Consider the following 20,000-nt stretch of genomic DNA (forward strand, 5'->3'; position numbering starts at 1 on the left):
GTTTCCTAGACATTTAAGAACGGGTCAGGAGTGAGCTCGGGTTTCTGTGTAGCCTGTTAGTGAACACACCCACCAGGATGACATCGCGGGTGGCATCGTGGATAGGGATGTCTGAAAGGTGCAAGCCCCGCCCCATGAGCTCCTCCAGCCTATCGACACGTGGCGAGCCGAGGAACATGATGGGAGTTGGACTCGGGGAGGTGGATCATCTGCCCCTTCAGCTCCATCACCTAGGAGACACACGTACGCAAAACATTTTGCCTGAATCTTTACGGAAAACACACAGACCTTACGGAAAACACACACGCGTACGTGCACACGGAGCAGGGAACAGCTGTGGCGGGGGCGGGTGGCTGTACTCCACGCCCCCCTGGTTGCCCTGGGGCACTTCCAGGTGCTGCGGGCCTACAGCTGATTGCGCAATACTTCATTACATCGGTGTCTCTCCTCCCGTCTCCGCTTCTCTCCTCCCGTCTCCTGTTCACTCCTCAACCACACAGCAAACCCCACGCACGTGGACAGACGTGAGCGATATACGGCTAAGGAGAGAATCGGAGTGAAATGAAGGGAAGGCAGAGTAAATCAGAAAGGCAGTGAAAGGAAAAGAGACAGCAAAAGAGGAAGAGAAGCTCAGGACTCTCTCTCGCTCTCTCTCTCTCTCTCTCATCTCTCTCTCGCTCTCGCTCATCTCGCTCTCCTCTCTCTCTCTCTCTCGCTCTCACTCTCTCCTCTCTCTCTCTCTCTCTCGCTCTCTCTCGCTCTCTCTCCTCGCTCTCCTCTCACGCTCTCTCTCTCTCTCTCTCTCCTCTCTCTCTCTCTCTCTCGGCTCTTTTATTAGCTGCACGTTGCTATGGCGGACTTGTACAGAGTTCTCTTTACCAGATCTGCTCAGATTTAAAGGTATACAAACCCAAAAGTGCTACCAGTCAGTATTCTTATAGGTGCATGCACCCATTCACCCATACTGTACACACACACACATTCTCTCGCATACACAGATGCACACTGCCACACAACCACAGAACAGAAACAAACGCACAACACAGATCAGGACTGGCTCAGAAGGCCCGTGGCAGCCACTGCAGTAGTGGGACAAGCCCAGCTCAGCAAAACCGCTAAAGAGCAAAACTCATCCGACACATCTTGCGTCTGTCAAAAGAAACCTGCGCCGTCCCCCTTATCCCGCTGGAGCTTCAAAGCCTTAACTGATAAATGTTAACGGAAAATATTTGGTAAAAGTCACAGTGAATACATGTAACGCATCGTCGGATCTGAGGGTGGATTCACGAGCAGCAAACATATAAATGAGCGTTGGCTTCTTCCTTTCCACAGAGTCCAAGCAATTAACGGTTTCTCCCCAAGCTCACGGTTCACACGATCTCACCGGTGTTTAACCCCATGAATGTAACAGGAAAAGAGTTTTTAATGAGTCGCAGATTAAATGTTCCAAACGCGAGCAAGTGAAATCAGTAAACCGAAAGGTAATTACGGTCTAGATAATTTTACTACTCTGCTACATATACTCCACGACTCTTCGACCTCTCCTCACCAGCCCAATGAAACATGAGGGCAGGGTGTTAGTCCGTCAAATAAAAGAATTAGAATTCAGGAACAGGAAGTTTTGTGTGTGGTTTGGTGTCTCATAACCCGAGTTTAGATGACTGGCAGTTTTAGGGAGTGTGTTGCAGACAAGACGCTTGTTATATCTTGGTGAAATGCCAAGATATCAAGTATGCATCTGCATACTTTCACTGTGCATACATACACACACACACACCACACACACACACACAAACAAACACACACTTACTTTTAATATCTCCACAAATTCATCTGCCAATCACACCTCACCAGAGCTATCATTATCAGCCAATCACATCTCAAAAACAATGTACCCTATACAGTGTACAGATGCAGAACTTCAATAGGTAGTGCCTTTGAGGTATGCTGGTGCCTGTGGTGTGTGTGTGTGTGTGTGTGTGTGTGTGTGTGTGTGTGTGTGTGTGTGTGTTGTGTGTGTGTGTGTGTGTGTGCGCGCATTCCCTGTAAAGCAAATGTATCATGCGGCTGAGGGGAATATGTGAATTATGCAGCAAACTGAGTGTTGTGACACACAGACTCACACACACACACACACACACACACTCTCACACACATACTCCAAGATACATCGATTTCCTTCAAACACATCCTTCATCATATACAGCACCTGGGAATTGCATCTACTTTTATAGAGGTTTTCTCACCAACACCACGTCTTCCACGACAATAAGGACACAAATACTACACCACACCTGCACTACAGTTGTGATCAAATTTATTCAACCCCCACTGAAATAAAGTGTTTTGGCCAGTTTGACATTGATTTTGATCATTTCAGTCATCTTATTTACAATTATATCAAAGAGGCACTTATAAATTAGACAAACATAACATAATATTTATGATGGAATAACCACAAATGTCTTTACTGTGCTCACATCATTATCAGTTTTATTCAACCCCCTAGTGATATTATTTTTTAGTACTTAGTACAACATCCTTTTCCAGTTATGACAGCTTTCAAGCGTGAAGCATAGCTTGACACAAGTGTCTTGCAGCGACCTATGGGTATCTTAGCCCATTCTTCATGGGCAAAAGCCTCCAGTTCAGTCACATTCTTAGGCTTGCGCACTGCAACTGCCTTCTTTAGGTCCCACCAGAGGTTCTCAATTGGATTTAAGTCTGGTGATTGCGATGGCCACTCTAGAATGTTCCAGCCTTTCATGTTCAACCATGCTCTAGTGGACTTGGATGTGTGCTTCGGATCATTGTCCTGTTGGAAGGTCCAACGTCTCCCAAGCCGCAGGTTTGTGACTGACTCCATCACATTTTCCTCCAAGATCTCCTGGTACTGAAGGGAATTCATGGTACCCTGCACACGTTGAAGCTTTCCTGTACCATTAGAAGCAAAACAGCCCCAAAGCATAATTGACCCCCCGCCATGCTTCACAGTAGGCAAGGTGTTCTTTTGTTCATAAGCCTGGTTCTTCCTTCTCCAAACATAGCGCTGGTCCATTGTCCCAAACAGTTCTAATTTAGTTTCATCTGACCACAGTACACTGTCCCAAAACCTTTGTGGCTTGTCCACATGACTTTTGGCATACTGCAGTCGACTTTTCTTGTTCTTTGGAGTCAGCAAGGGGGTGCGTCTGGGCGTTCTGGCATGGAGGTCTTCGTTATGCAGTGCGCGCCTTATTGTCTGAGCTGAAACTTCAGTGCCCACATCTGACAGGTCTTTTTTCAGTTCCTTAGCAGTCACGCGGGGATTTTTCTCCACATTACGCTTCAGGTAGCGCACAGCAGTCGCGGTCAGGATCTTCTTTCTGCCACGACCAGGTAACGTTTCCACTGTGCCCTTTAACTTGAACTTGCGAATGATACTTCCGATAGTGTCTCTTGGAATATTTAACAACTTCGCAATCTTTTTATATCCATTGCCATTCTTGTGAAGAGCAATAACCTCTTCTCTTGTCTTCTGGGACCATTCTCTTGCCTTCACCATGCTTGGAAACACACCAGTAGATGTCTAGAAGGAGCTGAGTATCACAGTCCTTTTAAATCTGCCTAATTGGTGCTTATCATGCTTGATTGCTGCTCGTTGACATCCACAGATGTTTTCAATACCTGATGGAAAACACTGGAATGAACCTCTGTTCTTAGGAGTGGTAGTCGTAAAGGGGTTGAATAATTGTGTCAATGAAGAAATCACAAAAAGGCCATTTAATACTTTATGACAAAAAAAATTGATGCTATCTTAGTTGCATTTAGTTCTTTAACAAGTCCTTGTAAGATTTCATTATGAACACAATTACAAATGTGCACTGAATTCCATAAAACCCTTCGCAGCATTGGGGGTTGAATAAATTTGATCACAACTGTATGTACCGCACACATATCAGTTTATACTACAGATACTTAAAAATGCACATTGCACACACTCTTGTGGACTGAACAAATATATTACACGTGCTACCACTGTGATCAACACGCAACAAGAGTTTTAACAAATATTCAGTTCAAATATTATCAACAGGTCAGGCTGCTGGTGGTGTAATGGTGTGGGCGATATTTTCTTGGCATGCTTTGGGGCCCCTTAATAGCAATCTCATGTTGTTGCTGGCCATGTCCATCCTGTTATGACCACAGTGTGTCCATCTTCTCACTGTTGCTTCCAGCAGGAAAATGCGCCATGTCACAAAGCTCAGTTCATCTCACCGGTTTCTTGACCACGACAGCGAGATCACGGCACTCAAACGGACCCCACAGTCACCAGATCTGAGTCCAGGAGAGCACCTCTGGGACGTGGTGGAACGGGAGACTCACGGACGTGCAGCAGACACATCTGTGGTAACCGTGTGAGGCTGTCATGTGAATATGGAGCACAGTCTCTGAGGAATGCTTCAAAAAGTGGTCCAACTGTTCGCTGAACTCTACAAGGCACAGACGGTGGGGAGGGAGGCCCGTGTGTGTCTGGGAGCAGACGGGACTACAGAGGTGCTGGGGGGGTACTCAGACCGACTGCTGACGGCCAGGAGCAGGTGGGAGCCAAGTGCAGGATCAGCTCCTGTCTGGACATACCCGTGCGTGTGTGTGTGTGTGTGTGTGTGTGTGTGTGTGTGTGTGTGTGTGTGTGTGTGAAGGCATTCTATTCTAGGCCCCTCCAGGAGATGTGTTTATATAACCATTCCATTAATTTATAATCTGACCTACAGATGCATGCTGCCTCCAGCCTCTGCTTCAAGCAAACATACACACACGTATACACACACACACATACACACACGTATACACACATGTACTCACATATATATACACACACACACACGTAAACACACATGTACTCCCACACACACACACACACACACACACACACACACACACACACACACACACACACACACACACACACACACACACACACACACTGTTATTACTGCACAAGTACAACCATCCATCACAACAGAACACAAAAACCAAGTCTGTGTGTATAAATGTAACACACACACACACACAAGTTATTTCCATTGCTTTCACATTAATGTTAATTAATATTTGCACACACACAAACACATGCATGCACACACACACACACACACAAACACACTGCAAACCCATTTTCATGTAAGACCTCAAAGGGCATCACATGGATGAGCCACTGCCCAGGCGTGTGCAAACGTGCATGTGTTCACGAGTATCCCAGTGTCCCTTTTAAGCGGCCGCTGCTCTAAGCTAACGTCTCCAGACAAAGGCCAACGCTCTGGGCCCCGCAGGGCCCGGCCGTGCGAGATGGGACAGGAGCGGCTGGACGTACGTGCCCCCGCAGAGACGCCGTCTGTCCCTCCTGGCCCCTGGCGCTTCTCCTCTCAGACACCGGTAATGAGCCAACCCACAGCCAAAACACCCCTGACCTTTGACCCCTGACTCAGCCAGCGGGAGCCTCAGCAGCTATTAACCTCGCGCCTGACACCTGATTAAATTTAGCCTCATTCTCCACGTCCTTATTCATTTATTTGTTTACTTATCTGTTTGTTTAGCCTGGCTTTCGGCAGCAGATCTGTGTGTCTCCGCCCTGCTCTGTGTCAGTGTGTCTCTTTGTTTTGGTGGTTTTAATCGCAGCGGTGTTTTTACATGACAAGGCTATAAAAGCAGAACAGCCCCGTCTGACAGGAGACACGCACGCACGCACGCACGCACGCACGCACGCACGCACGCACGCACGCACACACACACACACACACACACACACACACACACACACACACACACACAGAGAATGACAGAATGAAAAAGAGGTAAAGAGGGAACACCATGATCCAGAGAGAAAGAGAGAGAGAGAGAGAGAATAAGGGCAGAGGGAGAGAGCACATGAAAGAAATAGAATGAAACAGAGAGTGGGAACAGGAAAGGGAGACTGGGGAGAGATTCTGGAGTAGAATGAGACTGGGTGAGAGATTCTGGAGTAGAATGAGACTGGGGGAGAGATTCTGGAGTAGAATGAGACGGGGGGAGAGATTCTGGAGTAGAATGAGACCGACGGGAAAGATTCTGGAGTAGAATGAGACTGGGGAGAGATTCTGGAGTAGAATGAGACCGACGGGAAAGATTCTGGAGTAGAATGAGACTGGGGAGAGATTCTGGAGTAGAATGAGACCGATGGCAGAGATTCTGGAGTAGAATGAGAAAGATTCTGGAGTAGAATGAGACTGGGTGAGAGATTCTGGAGTAGAATGAGACGGGGGAGAGATTCTCGGGTGGAATGAGACGGGGAAGAGATTCTGGAGTAGAATGAGACTGGGTGAGAGATTCTGGAGTAGAATGAGACGGGGGAGAGATTCTGGAGTAGAATGAGACTGGGTGAGAGATTCTGGAGTAGAATGAGACTGCCGGGAGAGATTCTGGAGTAGAATGAGACGGGGAAGAGATTCTGGAGTAGAATGAGACTGGGTGAGAGATTCTGGAGTTGAATGAGACGGGGGAGAGATTCTGGAGTAGAATGAGACTGGGTGAGAGATTCTGGAGTAGAATGAGACGGGGGAGAGATTCTGGAGTAGAATGAGACGGGGGGAGAGATTCTGGAGTAGAATGAGACTGCCGGGAGAGATTCTGGAGTAGAATGAGACTGGGTGAGAGATTCTGGAGTAGAATGAGACGGGGGAGAGATTCTCGGGTGGAATGAGACGGGGAAGAGATTCTGGAGTAGAATGAGACTGGGTGAGAGATTCTGGAGTAGAATGAGACTGGGTGAGAGATTCTGGAGTAGAATGAGACTGGGTGAGAGATTCTGGAGTAGAATGAGACTGCCGGGAGAGATTCTGGAGTAGAATGAGACGGGGAAGAGATTCTGGAGTAGAATGAGACTGGGTGAGAGATTCTGGAGTTGAATGAGACGGGGGAGAGATTCTGGAGTAGAATGAGACTGGGTGAGAGATTCTGGAGTAGAATGAGACGGGGGAGAGATTCTGGAGTAGAATGAGACTGGGGGAGAGATTCTGGAGTAGAATGAGACTGGGTGAGAGATTCTGGAGTAGAATGAGACTGGGGAGAGATTCTGGAGTAGAATGAGACTGGGTGAGAGATTCTGGAGTAGAATGAGACGGGGGGAGAGATTCTGGAGTAGAATGAGACTGCCGGGAGAGATTCTGGAGTAGAATGAGACTGGGTGAGAGATTCTGGAGTAGAATGAGACTGGGGGAGAGATTCTGGAGTAGAATGAGACTGGGTGAGAGATTCTGGAGTAGAATGAGACTGGGTGAGAGATTCTGGAGTAGAATGAGACTGGTGGAGAGATTCTGGAGTAGAATGAGACTGGGGAGAGATTCTGGAGTAGAATGAGACTGGGGAGAGATTCTGGAGTAGAATGAGACTGGGTGAGAGATTCTGGAGTAGAATGAGACTGGTGGGGAGATTCTGGAGTAGAATAACACTGGGGAGAGATTCTGGAGTAGAATGAGACTGGGGAGAGATTCTGGAGTAGAATGAGACTGGGGAGAGATTCTGGAGTAGAATGAAAGACTGCAGTCTCATTCACTTGCTGCAGTTTCCACACAAAGCAGAACGGATCCAGCTGGGGCAGCTGGGGAGTCACTGTGCTCAGATCTCTGCCTCATACAACACGCAAGCGAATGAAAGAAGGACAGAAAGAGACAGCAAAACAGAGAGAGAGAAAGAGAGAGAGTGAGTAATAGGTATACAATTAAAAGGAGGCTAGAAGAAGAAAAACAGACTCTGTAAGGTCTGTGGAGATTTCCCCTGTGAAACCGACCCTGTCACACAACTCGACGGTCAGCCATCCTGCTTCCAATATGCACAAACCAGGCATGAGAAGCATAGCTAATGGCCTGCGTAGCTGTAGCGCCCTCTTATGGCTTGGAAGTGTCTGAAAGGTGGAGAGGTCCGAAACAGGGCAACTTGGATTCTGTTCTTAATAAAAAAGGTACCTGCAGCTGCTAATATGGGGCTCCTGCAGTTTAATCCTGTAATCTCAAGCAAGACATTGGTTGACAGAATTGGTGTCATATGGTCTCACGAACCATGTAACAGGAGATACTCATTTAAACCCGTAGCCCTGTGTGTGTGTGTGTCTCTGTGTGTGTGTGAAAGAGAGAGAAAGACAGAGAAACAGAGAGACAGAAAGACAGAAAAACAGAAAGAGATAAAGAGAGCAAAAGGGAAGGAAATAGAGAGGGGGGACAGAGGGAGACTAAACCTCTTTTACATTTTCCACTGTGCCTTACAGCTCTTAGGCACTGCAAATAGACACTCTTACACACACACACACACACACACACCCATTAGCCACAAAGCACAGAAAAACAAAGTGATGATTTTCTTTCGACTGTCGTCTTTTTTCCGACATGTCAGACTTTACCTGTGATGCACACGTCAAAGAACCCTGAGTCATAATCCCCAAGGTTACAAGAGAGCGAGAGACAGACGGAGAGAAAGAGAGAGAGGGAGAGAGAGAATGGGAGAAAGCAGCAGAGGATGAACCTTATGTAAGCTCCTCTTTAGACAGCAAAGAGACCAAAGAGCTCAATCACCATCAGAACTCTAATGCTGAGAACACCATCAACACCACCTATAATACACTACTAATGACATCCACAGCAACAACCAGTTAACAATAATACCAACATGGCAACAATGCTAACATGAACCCTCAACACCAACAGTTTCAGTGCAAATCTCAACACCAAGCCAAAATGACCAAACCAACATAACACACACACACACAAACGCTGGTGCAGGAATCTGATTGGTTCCCTTCAGCTCAGATGGAACACAGGCATGTGAGAGCATCACAGCTCTACTGACACGCACACACAGCCCGGCAATACACGTCAATCAGAGTCTGAACCCCAAACAGTGGCTGCCATGGAAAACCGAGGTTTAATTGCTACAATGCAAGACATATCTCTATGGAAACAAAGCAGCGGTCTATTCTGCTCAGGGTGTATGGTGATGAGAGAAACCGAGACAGCTGTGGCCACACCCATTCAGGCTGGGGCGACGGGATTGGTCAGTGGAGCCACGGTCTCATCGCACATACATGGCCATGTACAGAGGGTGAAACACATTCTCACACACTTACATACTCGTATGCACGCATGCCATGCACACACACACACACACACACACACACACACACACACACACACACACACACACACACACACACATAGCCTGAATAAATCTCCCTGATGATCCACTGACATTTGTATAAAATATAAGTGATGTTTTCTTTCATTTTTATATGAATGGCCCAGCTGTTCCAAACTCTAGCAGTTAACCCTCCATGTGTGTGTGTGTGTGTGTGTATGTGTGTGTGTGTGTGCGAGTGTATGTGCGAGTGTGTGCGTGTGTGTTTGTATGTGTGTGTGTGTGTGTGTGTGTGCTTGTGTGTCTATATTTTGTTGAACGCCTCCATCTGTCTCTTTCAAACTACTTCACAATAATCTGGACAGATTAACAAACTAATCCAGTAGATTTGTTTCATTTGCAATTCGAGACAATGTTTACAGTTGGGACAGCAGGTCCATACCACATACACACAATGTTCTAAAACTACAAACACCATGCTACACTACACACTAACCCCCCAATATACTATACAGCATAAACTTCTCCAAAACTCCCACACACAAAGACTAAACCCCCCTCCCTCCCCATATTGCACCCAACTAACCTCCATTCTGATCTAACCCAGAGACTATAGAATAACTCACATTACCACATTATGCCCTAAACGTCCTTATCCTCAACATTCTGAAAGAAAATGTTTGGTTCATGAATTTGACTCCTGACCGAATAGATTTACTTCATGAAAATCTTAAAATATGCATGTAAAGACATATATCCATGTAAACACATTGAGAAGAAGAATATAAACACACTCACACACACACACACACACACACACACACACACACACACACACACACACAGAAACCCAGACTACCTTTTCCTTGCTGTCAAGGGAGGTGGCATCAGGCCGTGTGCGGATAGTAAATGGCGTGGACAGCCTCAGCAGAATGTTTTGGTAGGAGCAAGGGATTCTGGGAGAGACAATCTGGAAGCTGTCACTGAAGCTCAGCGTCCTGTGTGGCTTCCGAAGCCCCTCCCCCACCTGCCTTAGCCCCTCCCCCACCTGCTGCACCTCCATGGCTGGGCCAATGATCAGGTGGAAAGGGAAGGCTCGGCAGAACGTGCCCAGGCTGATTGGCAGATCCAGCGGCGAGCGTGACAGTTGTCTCGAGGAGTGGGCGGAGCATGACGAAGACGACACGGTCCGAATCTCTCGTATGAGAAAAGACAGGCAGGTCGGGGACGACGACGTGGGTGGAGATGGGGATGACGAAGGGGTGGAGTTTGCAGAGAGTCCTCCATCCTCATTGGCTTCATGGAGCCAAGTGGGAGAGGCCTCCTCCACCTGGACTTCTGACTGGTAGATTCGGCGGGCGGCGGCCCGGATCAGTCCTGGCATGGCCACGCCCACCGTGGGGTCGGGGTTGAAGCAGTGCAGGAGGAGGGTGGTTCCTCCTCCCCCTTTCTCTCCCCCTGCTTCTTCCCCTCGGGCTGCATCGACATCTTTGCACAGAAACGAGGGCGACTCCGAGGACGCCCTGCGTCCGTACGAGGTCCTGACGTGTTCCAGCAGGGCGTCGAAGCCGTTGAAGAAGTCCTGCAAGTTCCCGCCGAGCGAGCGCAGAACCCGCTCGTTCTCCTCCAGACACAAGCCGAAGAACTCCTCCCCAAAACGTTCCCGCAGAGCAGCGAAGTCCACACCTGCAAACACAATAACAGTGTCAGGACAATTCCGTAACAACACCGGGACCACGTCAGGACAATGTCGGGACCACACCAGAGCACCATAAGAACAACACATCACACATCATCATAAGAAGAGCACCAGGGAGGACTAACTGTTAATACCACGTGATATTGTCATAAAGAGAGACGCACTGTAAGCTGTAGCCATGAGCTACTATTACTCAGACTGACCTTCCTCCTTCCCTCAAGATAGGACAGCCATACACTTAAACACAGTCACACACTTAAACACAGTCACACACTTTAACACAGTCACAAACTTAAACACAGTCACACACTTAAACACAGTCACACACTTAAACACAGTCACACACTTTAACACAGTCACACACTTAAACACAGTCACAAACTTAAACACAGTCACACACTTAAACACAGTCACACACTTAAACACAGTCACACACTTAAACACAGTCACACACTTTAACAGTGTAAATCAGATAGGTCTGCACCTATGAGTTCCAGCTACTGATATTAGATGGCCCAAATAAAGGCAAACAAGATCAGATCTGAGAATTCAGCTTAGTTAAAAACATATAAAGACACGAATACCTACCGCGCGCGCACACGCACACACACACACACACACACACACACACACACACACACACACACACACACACACATACACACACACACACGCACGCTTACTTTAGCACAGATAGTGAATAAATGAAGTGTCCCATTCTGGCTAAATAAAAGGGGCCCATATCATCCATCACCACTGAAAGATACACAGGAGCTGTGACCCATCCGCTCAGAACAACACACCGGGCTTTGAGACCAGCCATGCCTGCTCAGAACAACACGCCGGGCTTTGAGATCAGCCATTCCGCTTCGGCCATAAGTTGATCGTCATCATTAGGAAAGCTGTGTTGGTATCTTAGCAACACCGTGGAGAGGACTGGTTAACAATCTCTTTCGAATGGAATGTTAGCAGAACCATTCAAACCATTAGCACGTATTCTGACACGTCTCCTTCCTAGAAGAAAGGAACCTGGAGGAATCTGCATGTTTTCCACTGTGTGTGTGTGTGTGTGTGTGTGTTTTACAGGCTTACCCACTATTGCTGCTGTGTACTGCAGTATTCCTGAGATGTCACTTTGGTCATCAGACTGCACGTTTACAAATGGACACTTCTCCAAGACGTTCTTCTGTTCAGCTCCTTCATCAACACTGTTAAACCAAACAAAGAGGGGACAGATAGCAATGAGTTCACTGAAATCTGGACAGTCAAGTTCAGAGAGCTGGATGAACCACACAGTGTGTGTATGTCAGCGATACCTGATGTTCCTCTGTTGATAGAACCCCACAGTTCTCTGAAGGGCCAGCTGGATTGTCTGTGTCTACATAAACAAAGAAACACTATTACCACCATAACTTTTCATTCAGACATGTCCACCTAACCCTTACTGTTTAAGGTTCTGAAAATCTATTTCACAATTCTATATATCACCACACCAACGGTGCACCCATCTGCCTGCGAGTTGAATTAATCTTCATGCACGCACACTTCACTAAACCAGGACAGTCTGTATCCAGAACTCCAGCGCACAAGGCCAGCCACAAAGGAGCCCAGAAGAGTTTCGCACATATATTAACCCAACAGCCTGAGAGGAGAATGAATCTCGACCTCGACAAACTGCCTCTCTGAACAAGCTATTCTGATCAAACCACCCTTATCCAGTTGTGTCCTCTCTGTCCACACTGGTGTTTTATAGACTAAGACTGGACAAGGGGCAACTCTGTTTGGATCAATCAGCATCTCGCACTAACACGCTACAGGCACCTGGAGACCTGGTTTGTACTGAAGATGTATCCAGGTCTGCAGAATAGTAGCAAAGAATGCATAGGGTTGTATTGGCATAAAATATTTTATATCAGAAATGGGCCGTACTACCTCCCCCCCCCCAACACACACACACACACACACACCACACACACACACACACACACACACCCTCGTATCTTTCTCTCTTCTCTCTCTCTCTCTGCAGAAGTGCCCCCCTGAAACGCAGTTGCAGTGGAATATACTGTTAAACTATACCCAGTCTCCTGCTTTCATCACGCTACCACGGCAACAATACACTAATCAAAATCCTTCTCAGTTCACAAAAGCTCTTAACAGCTCAAATCCAGTGTTATTTATTCTTCTGAAGCTCCCACACACGTCTCATCTCGTCTCTCTCACCTCTCTCACTTTTTCTCACTGGCATCTCACATCCCGCACGTCTCCCTCACCTCTCTCTCACGCTTTCTCCTCATACATAGGTAAGGTGATTTAATTTATATAAAGGTATGTGCTGAAAAAGGGGAAAACATTGTGTGTGTGTGTAACTTCTTGTATCCTGCAGTGGAAGAGTCATCAATTAAACTTAAAATCACATTAACACATCAACCACATTCAATTCCGTCTCCGTGTGTGTGTGTGTATGTGAACAATATAAGAGAGCCAGTGGCGATCAATACAAATTGATATCTCTGTAAAACAATGACTAGAACAGCTCTGTCACTACATAATTGATTCTATGTGTATGGATGTGATGAACATAAGTTGAAGTGTAGTATCAGTTGCATTTGTTAAACCCACCCCATTCTGATTATAGATCTCCCTGTGTCTCACATACACAAATTCTCTCTCTCTCTCTCTCTCTCTCTCTCTCTCTCTCGCACACGCACACACACACACACACACACACACACACACACACACACACACACACACACACACACACACACACACACAACCATTCCTATATCTTTCTCTATACTTCCTTCAACAACTGTAGGCTCACATACACACAAACACACACACATGCAGACGCTCCAAAAAAAAAAAACACTGAATCATTGCAAGAAAAGGTCACATTCTGCTTTAATGCTTAGACTCTTCCTCTCTCACTCAGACACACACAAACAGCACAAACCTAAGAGATACAATATGTATTTAGAGAAAAGCACAGTTAAGTACACAGAATCAGAGACACAGGGACACAGCTAGAGGTGCTGACTCATAAAAATTACATAAAATGTGTGTGTGTGTGTGTGTGTGTGTGTGTGTGTGTGTGTGTGTGTGTGTGTGTGTGTGTGTGTGTGTGTATCTAGCAAGCCTAGCTGCAATGTTTCACAGTTGGTTAGAGAGCAGTCAGGGATGGCAGAGGTCACAGGAGAGAGAAGGGATAGTATCTCTCTCTCTCTGGCATGCATAGATAGATAGAGAGAGAGGGATGGGGAGGGAGAGCGAGAGCAAGAGAGAGAGAAAGTATAAAAGTTTGCTTTTATTTGAACAAAATAACGTAAGATAAACATAAAAATGTAAGATAATGTAAAATAACTCTAAGATACAGCACAAACAGACTGTTGAGTCAATTAACACACGCGTGCGCACACAAGCACAGTTTTAGTGCACTGTGTGTGTGCGTGTGTTAGTGTGTGTGCACTAAAGCGCTATACTTCCCCGAGCCAGGCGGACAAACTGTTTTAAACATAAACGAAAACCGAGCAGGATACGATGTCTCAGTGTGTTCGCTCACACATACACACACACACACACACACACACACACACACACCGGAATATGCAAAATAACATCTAACTAGACCCTGCTGTGTGCATAAAATATCCACAATGCGCGTAAAAACGTGACATTACCTAGTTAACAAATCTTGTCAACATCATTTTCACCCTCCCTGACATAATTAAAGCAAGTGGGTACAACGTAACCGCAGTAAACGTGCGATTTAGCGGATCGCGAACCACTCCGTCCCTTCGTAACGGTACCAAGCCTCGTCCGTGCATTAAGCTCTATAATGCGATCATTACTCACTTATTCACCGTGAACGGATAAAAGCACTAAAAAAGCTTCAGCGCGCGCATGCACACGCGCGCCCTAGAGAGTGACGGTACCGTACGGCTGTAATAAAAGAGTTCCACAAGCCCCCCTAAAAGTGCGTGGTGCCGAGAGGAGAGGAGGCTCGGTACCGTCGGCGAGGTGAGTCTCCTCAAGCTCTCCCCGAGGGAGTCCAGGTTCACGCGCTTACGCCTGGTGGCGCGCTTGACGGCCGCGTCGTCGAACGCGCACGAGAGCTTCTCCACGGGGCTCCTGCCGTTCCAGAAGACGCGCGAGAAGGGGCACTCTCCGTCGTCGGGGCTCTCGAGGTAGTCGGAGCCCACCGAGCTGAACGACTCTGAGGAGATCTTCCGCGACGACATTCTGCGCGGCCGCGAGGACTCATGAGACGTTTTCAGAAGCGAGAAGAGGGGCGCAGGTGAAGGGAGGGGAAGGCAGGACTACGGGCGCGCGGTCATCGCCAAGCCCCCCGGTGGCGCACGCGACAGCCGCGCGCGCGCGCTCTGCCGTTCTAGCTACGGCGCGCTGCCACAGAGACGCGGTCGTAGAACGGCCGTAATCTGAGGTAAAAACCCCCCCGCATACGGAGCGCCCACGACGACTGCTCGCTCCCTCCGCGATACTGACAAGAGTTTATCCCTCTCACCGCGCCAGCCAATCGGTTAACATACAGAAAAACCCTGCCTCAACTCCTCCCTCAGAGAGAGAGAGAGAGAGAGAGAGAGAGAGAGAGAGAGAGAGAGAGAGAGAGAGAGAGAGAGAGAGAGAGAGAGAGAGAGAGATATGCACACACAGGGGTCTGGGTATCAATTTTAAAAAGTGTCAATAAAACACCTGCTTCACTGATTGAACCTAATGGCGTTCCAGCGCAGGAGTTGTTGGTGTATTTGCACTGCGTGTTACAGGAGTAAAACGTGGTCAAACACTCAGTTGGCAACATTCGGTGCTGTAGCGCACCTGTGGTTGATGGCAGAGCCACCCGGACCAGGACTGGGAATGTGCCCGTCGCCAGATCACCACCTGGATCACCACCATTTTCTGTTGCCTCTCTGCAACCACCATGACGCTACATATCTCCTCAATCTCCTCCAGGTTCTTTTATCTCCACCCGTTTCTCCTCATGTCTCCACCTGTTTCTCCTCATGTCTCCTCTACTCTCCTGCATTGCTTCCACGAGGCCGACCCACTTTCCTGTCTCGTCCTTTCTGGTCACACTGTACTCACATCACTAAACGGGGCCAATCCGTCCGTGCGCAAACGCAGCTCACACACAGAAAATGTTTTCCATCAGTCTTAAAGACGTCAGTCCATTGGAGACAGTCTGTGTTTCCTCCCGAGGCCCTCAAAGAAAACCCTTTCAAACTGGTTGGAATCGCACGCATCTGTGAGAGTCACATTCGCTAACATTTCCTGAACTTAGACACTAGTTACTTGTGGCCTGTGTATAAGTTAAGAACGAATCATACAAAGATTCAAAACAAAACAGAAGAAAATTGATCAAAGTGGTGAGATGAACTCCCAGCAGCTGTGTGTGGACTCTTAGATCTGTTGCAGCAGACAGACCCTTAGTGGGTGTGCGTGTGTGGTGTTTGCACTACTTTTTTTGCACTTTTGGAAACATTAAGGAGCCGCAACAGAACTGCACATATCTACCACGTTTGAAAAAGAAAATGAAAAAAAGACTCCTCTTCAAGAACAAAGAGAACATTTATTTTGTATATTACATCTCCATTGCTTCACTTTAACATAAAATATTCCTTAATAACGTCAGCCTCGTTTTAATGGTTCCCCCCGCTTAACCAGCCAGAGGAAGACGACACCAAGATCGGAGCAGCGTGTTCGGAAATACAAAATAAAAACCACCGAGCGCTGCAGACCGACCCCAGCAGTAAGGTCAGGGGGTCGCACACAGCTCCAGAAGCTCGTGGGTGTGGCCGGACACCAATCACAGCACAAGGAGGTTCAGAGGGGAGGTGGCTTAGTCTCATTAGACACTGGGAGAAATTCTGGATTCTGGCATTAGCACTAATTGTCTAGAAACACAGATGACAGTAATAAAATCCCTCCCCACCCCAAACAAACTGAATAATGTGCGTACAGGATGCAGTATATTCATGATATTACATTTGAAGGAGGATATGACAAATAAGCACTTGTTGGTCTCAGCTTTGAACCTAACCACGCCCCCAAAGATTAATATAGGCCGGTCTATTGGCCGAGGTTGGCGTGCCTAGCCGTCAGTCTTGGTGCAGTCAAAGGGCTTCCACCACTGAGAAAACTGGAGGACTTTTTTGCGCTGGTCATCGAAATTCTCACGGATGGGTTTCCGCCACCGGCGAGGCTCCAAATCCAACATCCCGCCCAGAACTTCCTGCAAGACACAAGACGCCTTCAGCAATGTGTGTGTGTGTGTGTGTGTGTGGAGTGTGAGAAAGAGTGTGAGAGAGAGCACAAGAGGACAACACTGAGACAGACGTTTTTGTTTTTGTTTATTTGTTTTTTTATACACTTACTTTCCCAAAATAGGGTGGAAACTTGTGCTCATTCTCAATAACGTGGGCAAATCCTCCCTGCAAGCCAAAATCGACAGAGAAATACGGCAATCCCCGCGGAACCTGAGGAGAGGAAGAGCAGGTAGAAGATCACAGTAGACTTGGATGGGGCCACATACAACACCACTGTAGCCTGGGGTGGGGGAGGGGACACATACAACACCACTGTAGCCTGGGGCGGGGGAGGGGACACATACAACACCACTGTAGCCTGGGGCGGGGGAGGGGACACATACAACACCACTGTAGCCTGGGGCGGGGGAGGGGACACATACAACACCACTGTAGCCTGGGGCGGGGGAGGGGACACATACAACACCACTGTAGCCTGGGGCGGGGGAGGGGACACATACAACACCACTGTAGACTGGGGCGGGGGAGGGGACACATACAACACCACTGTAGTCTGGGGCGGGGGAGGGGACACATACAACACCACTGTAGTCTGGGGCGGGGGAGGGGACACATACAACACCACTGTAGTCTGGGACACCACTGTAGCCTGGGGCGGGGGAGGGGACACATACAACACCACTGTAGCCTGGGGCGGGGGAGGGGACACATAGAACAACACTGTAGCCTGGGGCGGGGGAGGGGACACATAGAACAACACTGTAGTCTGGGGTGGGGGAGGGGACACATAGAACAACACTGTAGTCTGGGGCGGGGGAGGGGACACATACAACACCACTGTAGCCTGGGGCGGGGGAGGGGACACATAGAACAACACTGTAGTCTGGGGTGGGGGAGGGGTGCAATGAGTGCATGTCTCACAGCCTGTTTAATGTTCTTGGATGACAAATCCACCAGCTTCTGATTCATAGCCCATTCCTCATCAGCTTCCATGATGGCTTTCTGAAATGCATGTGCACACGCGTACATACACACACACACACACACACACACACACACACACACACACACACACACACACACGTGTGTAAGTATGTTCATTGGAATTATTACACCTCACTTGCTCAGTCACTCATTTGTATACAAGCTTGAATACTTGCTTGTATGCATCTACAGTTGTGAGAAATGAAAAATAAGGTATGAAAAATATGGTACACATCAGATCGTAAAAATCATCAGGTCTTCAAATTAAGTCAGTGGACCCTCAGAGGAACACCACATGACAAATTACGCCATGTCATTATTTATTTAATAAAAACTAGGTCAAAAATACAGAACGGTGTGTGAGAAACTACATCTATCTCCCTCACCGCTCCTCTAGGAACGAACACAGAGGGTGAGGAGCCGGTGTCGCTGATCACATGACTGTGTGAATGTGGTGTGTGTGTGAGAGTGTGTGTGTGTGTGTGTGTGTGTGTGTGTGAGACCTTGAAGTAGATAGGCGCCATATCGCCGAGTTCTCGTGGCAGCGGCACACACTCATACAGCATGTGCGCTCGCCTCTTTGGGTTCATGTGTGTCTCCAGAAACACACAGTCCTGATCTTGAGCCTGGAACATACGGACCAGCGCCCGCCGGAACAGCTGGAGAGACGGAGGGGGGAGGAGCCAGGGGGGGGGGGGGGGGGGGGGGGGGGGGTGTCCTTGTTTATTTTTGTTCCACTGATGTTTTTGAGTAGTGTTTATTTTTGTTTAGTGTTTTGTTTATGAACTTTTCTGTGCTGCAACCACCCTCCCACACAACCAATCACGTACAACTACACGTACATGTGCGTGTGTGCATGTTCGTGCATGCGTGTGTGTGTGTGTGTATATGCACGTGTGTGTGTACGCATGTATTTGTGTGTGTGTGTGCGCGTGTATACGCATGTGTGTGTCTCCCTCACCTGCATCTCATTCCACACGTCCTCGTCCAGGCCGGTGGAACAGCTGTGGTGATGGAGAGGAGCAATAAGACAGTGTCCCTCCGTCAGAGACACGCTGTTCGGCAGACACAGGTACACCTGCGTGAGGCAACACCACAGAGTCAGCAGCCTTCACCCACTCAAACAGACCTCCTCATAGGAGACCGCACAGACCACCTCGTAGGGGTCCGCACAGACCACCTCGTAGGGGTCCACACAGACCTCCTCGTAGGGGTCCGCACAGACCTCCTCGTAGGGGTCCGCACAGACCTCCTCGCAGGAAACCGCACAGACCTCCTCATAGGGGTCCGCACAGACCTCCTCGTACGAGTCCACACAGACCTCCTCGTAGGGGTCAGCACAGACCTCCTCGTAGGGGTCAGCACAGACCTCCTCGTAGGGGTCCGCACAGACCTCCTCGTAGGGGTCCGCACAGACCTCCTCGTAGGGGTCCGCACAGACCTCCTCGTAGGGGTCCACACAGACCTCCTCGTAGGGGTCCACACAGACCTCCTCGTAGGGGTCCACACAGAACTGTTTTCAAAAGTACTAGTGGAGCCTTCCTGCTGTAATATTTATATTTATTAGGGGTGGGCATAGATTAATTTTTTTAATCTAGATTAATCTCACTGAAATCTTGAAATTAATCTAGATTAATCTATATTAAAATGGCTCATATGTGTGCTACCCAAGTAATGACTAAAAGTCAGTTTTTGAGATAGGGTTTCTTAATACAGAGGATGCATTAGACCAGGGGCTCATCTCCTGTTTCAAAAATGCATCAACGACTGCTTGAGGAAGCTGTTCTACTTTGATACTTGAAGAAAAAAAAAGACATGCTCAATAAAATGTAGGCTACTCGTGTTCAACGGTTTATCCAGTTAAACATGAATTTGTAAGCCTACATACT

General features: G+C 48.0%; 2 protein-coding genes across 2 annotated transcripts in view; both read right to left on the reverse strand.

Moving 5' to 3' along the window:
* The window catches only part of gucy1a2 (guanylate cyclase 1, soluble, alpha 2), a 27,167-nt gene extending 11,821 nt beyond the window's left edge, over positions 1–15,346 (reverse strand). The window contains 6 exon segments of the mRNA XM_076976281.1: positions 74–181; positions 183–230; positions 10,001–10,827; positions 11,933–12,048; positions 12,157–12,218; positions 14,854–15,346. Of these exon segments, the coding sequence (XP_076832396.1) occupies positions 74–181; positions 183–230; positions 10,001–10,827; positions 11,933–12,048; positions 12,157–12,218; positions 14,854–15,084 (1,392 nt within the window). The 5' untranslated portion in view covers positions 15,085–15,346.
* Positions 15,347–16,410: 1,064 nt separating this feature from the next.
* Positions 16,411–20,000, reverse strand: part of cwf19l2 (CWF19 like cell cycle control factor 2) — a 22,952-nt gene continuing 19,362 nt past the window's right edge. Inside the window, exons 14-18 of the mRNA XM_076976341.1 lie at positions 19,073–19,189; positions 18,615–18,770; positions 18,049–18,129; positions 17,236–17,337; positions 16,411–17,093 (exon numbers count right to left, since the gene is read on the reverse strand). Of these exons, the coding sequence (XP_076832456.1) occupies positions 16,953–17,093; positions 17,236–17,337; positions 18,049–18,129; positions 18,615–18,770; positions 19,073–19,189 (597 nt within the window). The 3' untranslated portion in view covers positions 16,411–16,952. The remainder of the gene's footprint in view (positions 17,094–17,235; positions 17,338–18,048; positions 18,130–18,614; positions 18,771–19,072; positions 19,190–20,000) is intronic.

This window comes from Brachyhypopomus gauderio, chromosome 16 (assembly GCF_052324685.1).
Source record: "Brachyhypopomus gauderio isolate BG-103 chromosome 16, BGAUD_0.2, whole genome shotgun sequence".
Taxonomy (NCBI): domain Eukaryota; kingdom Metazoa; phylum Chordata; class Actinopteri; order Gymnotiformes; family Hypopomidae; genus Brachyhypopomus; species Brachyhypopomus gauderio.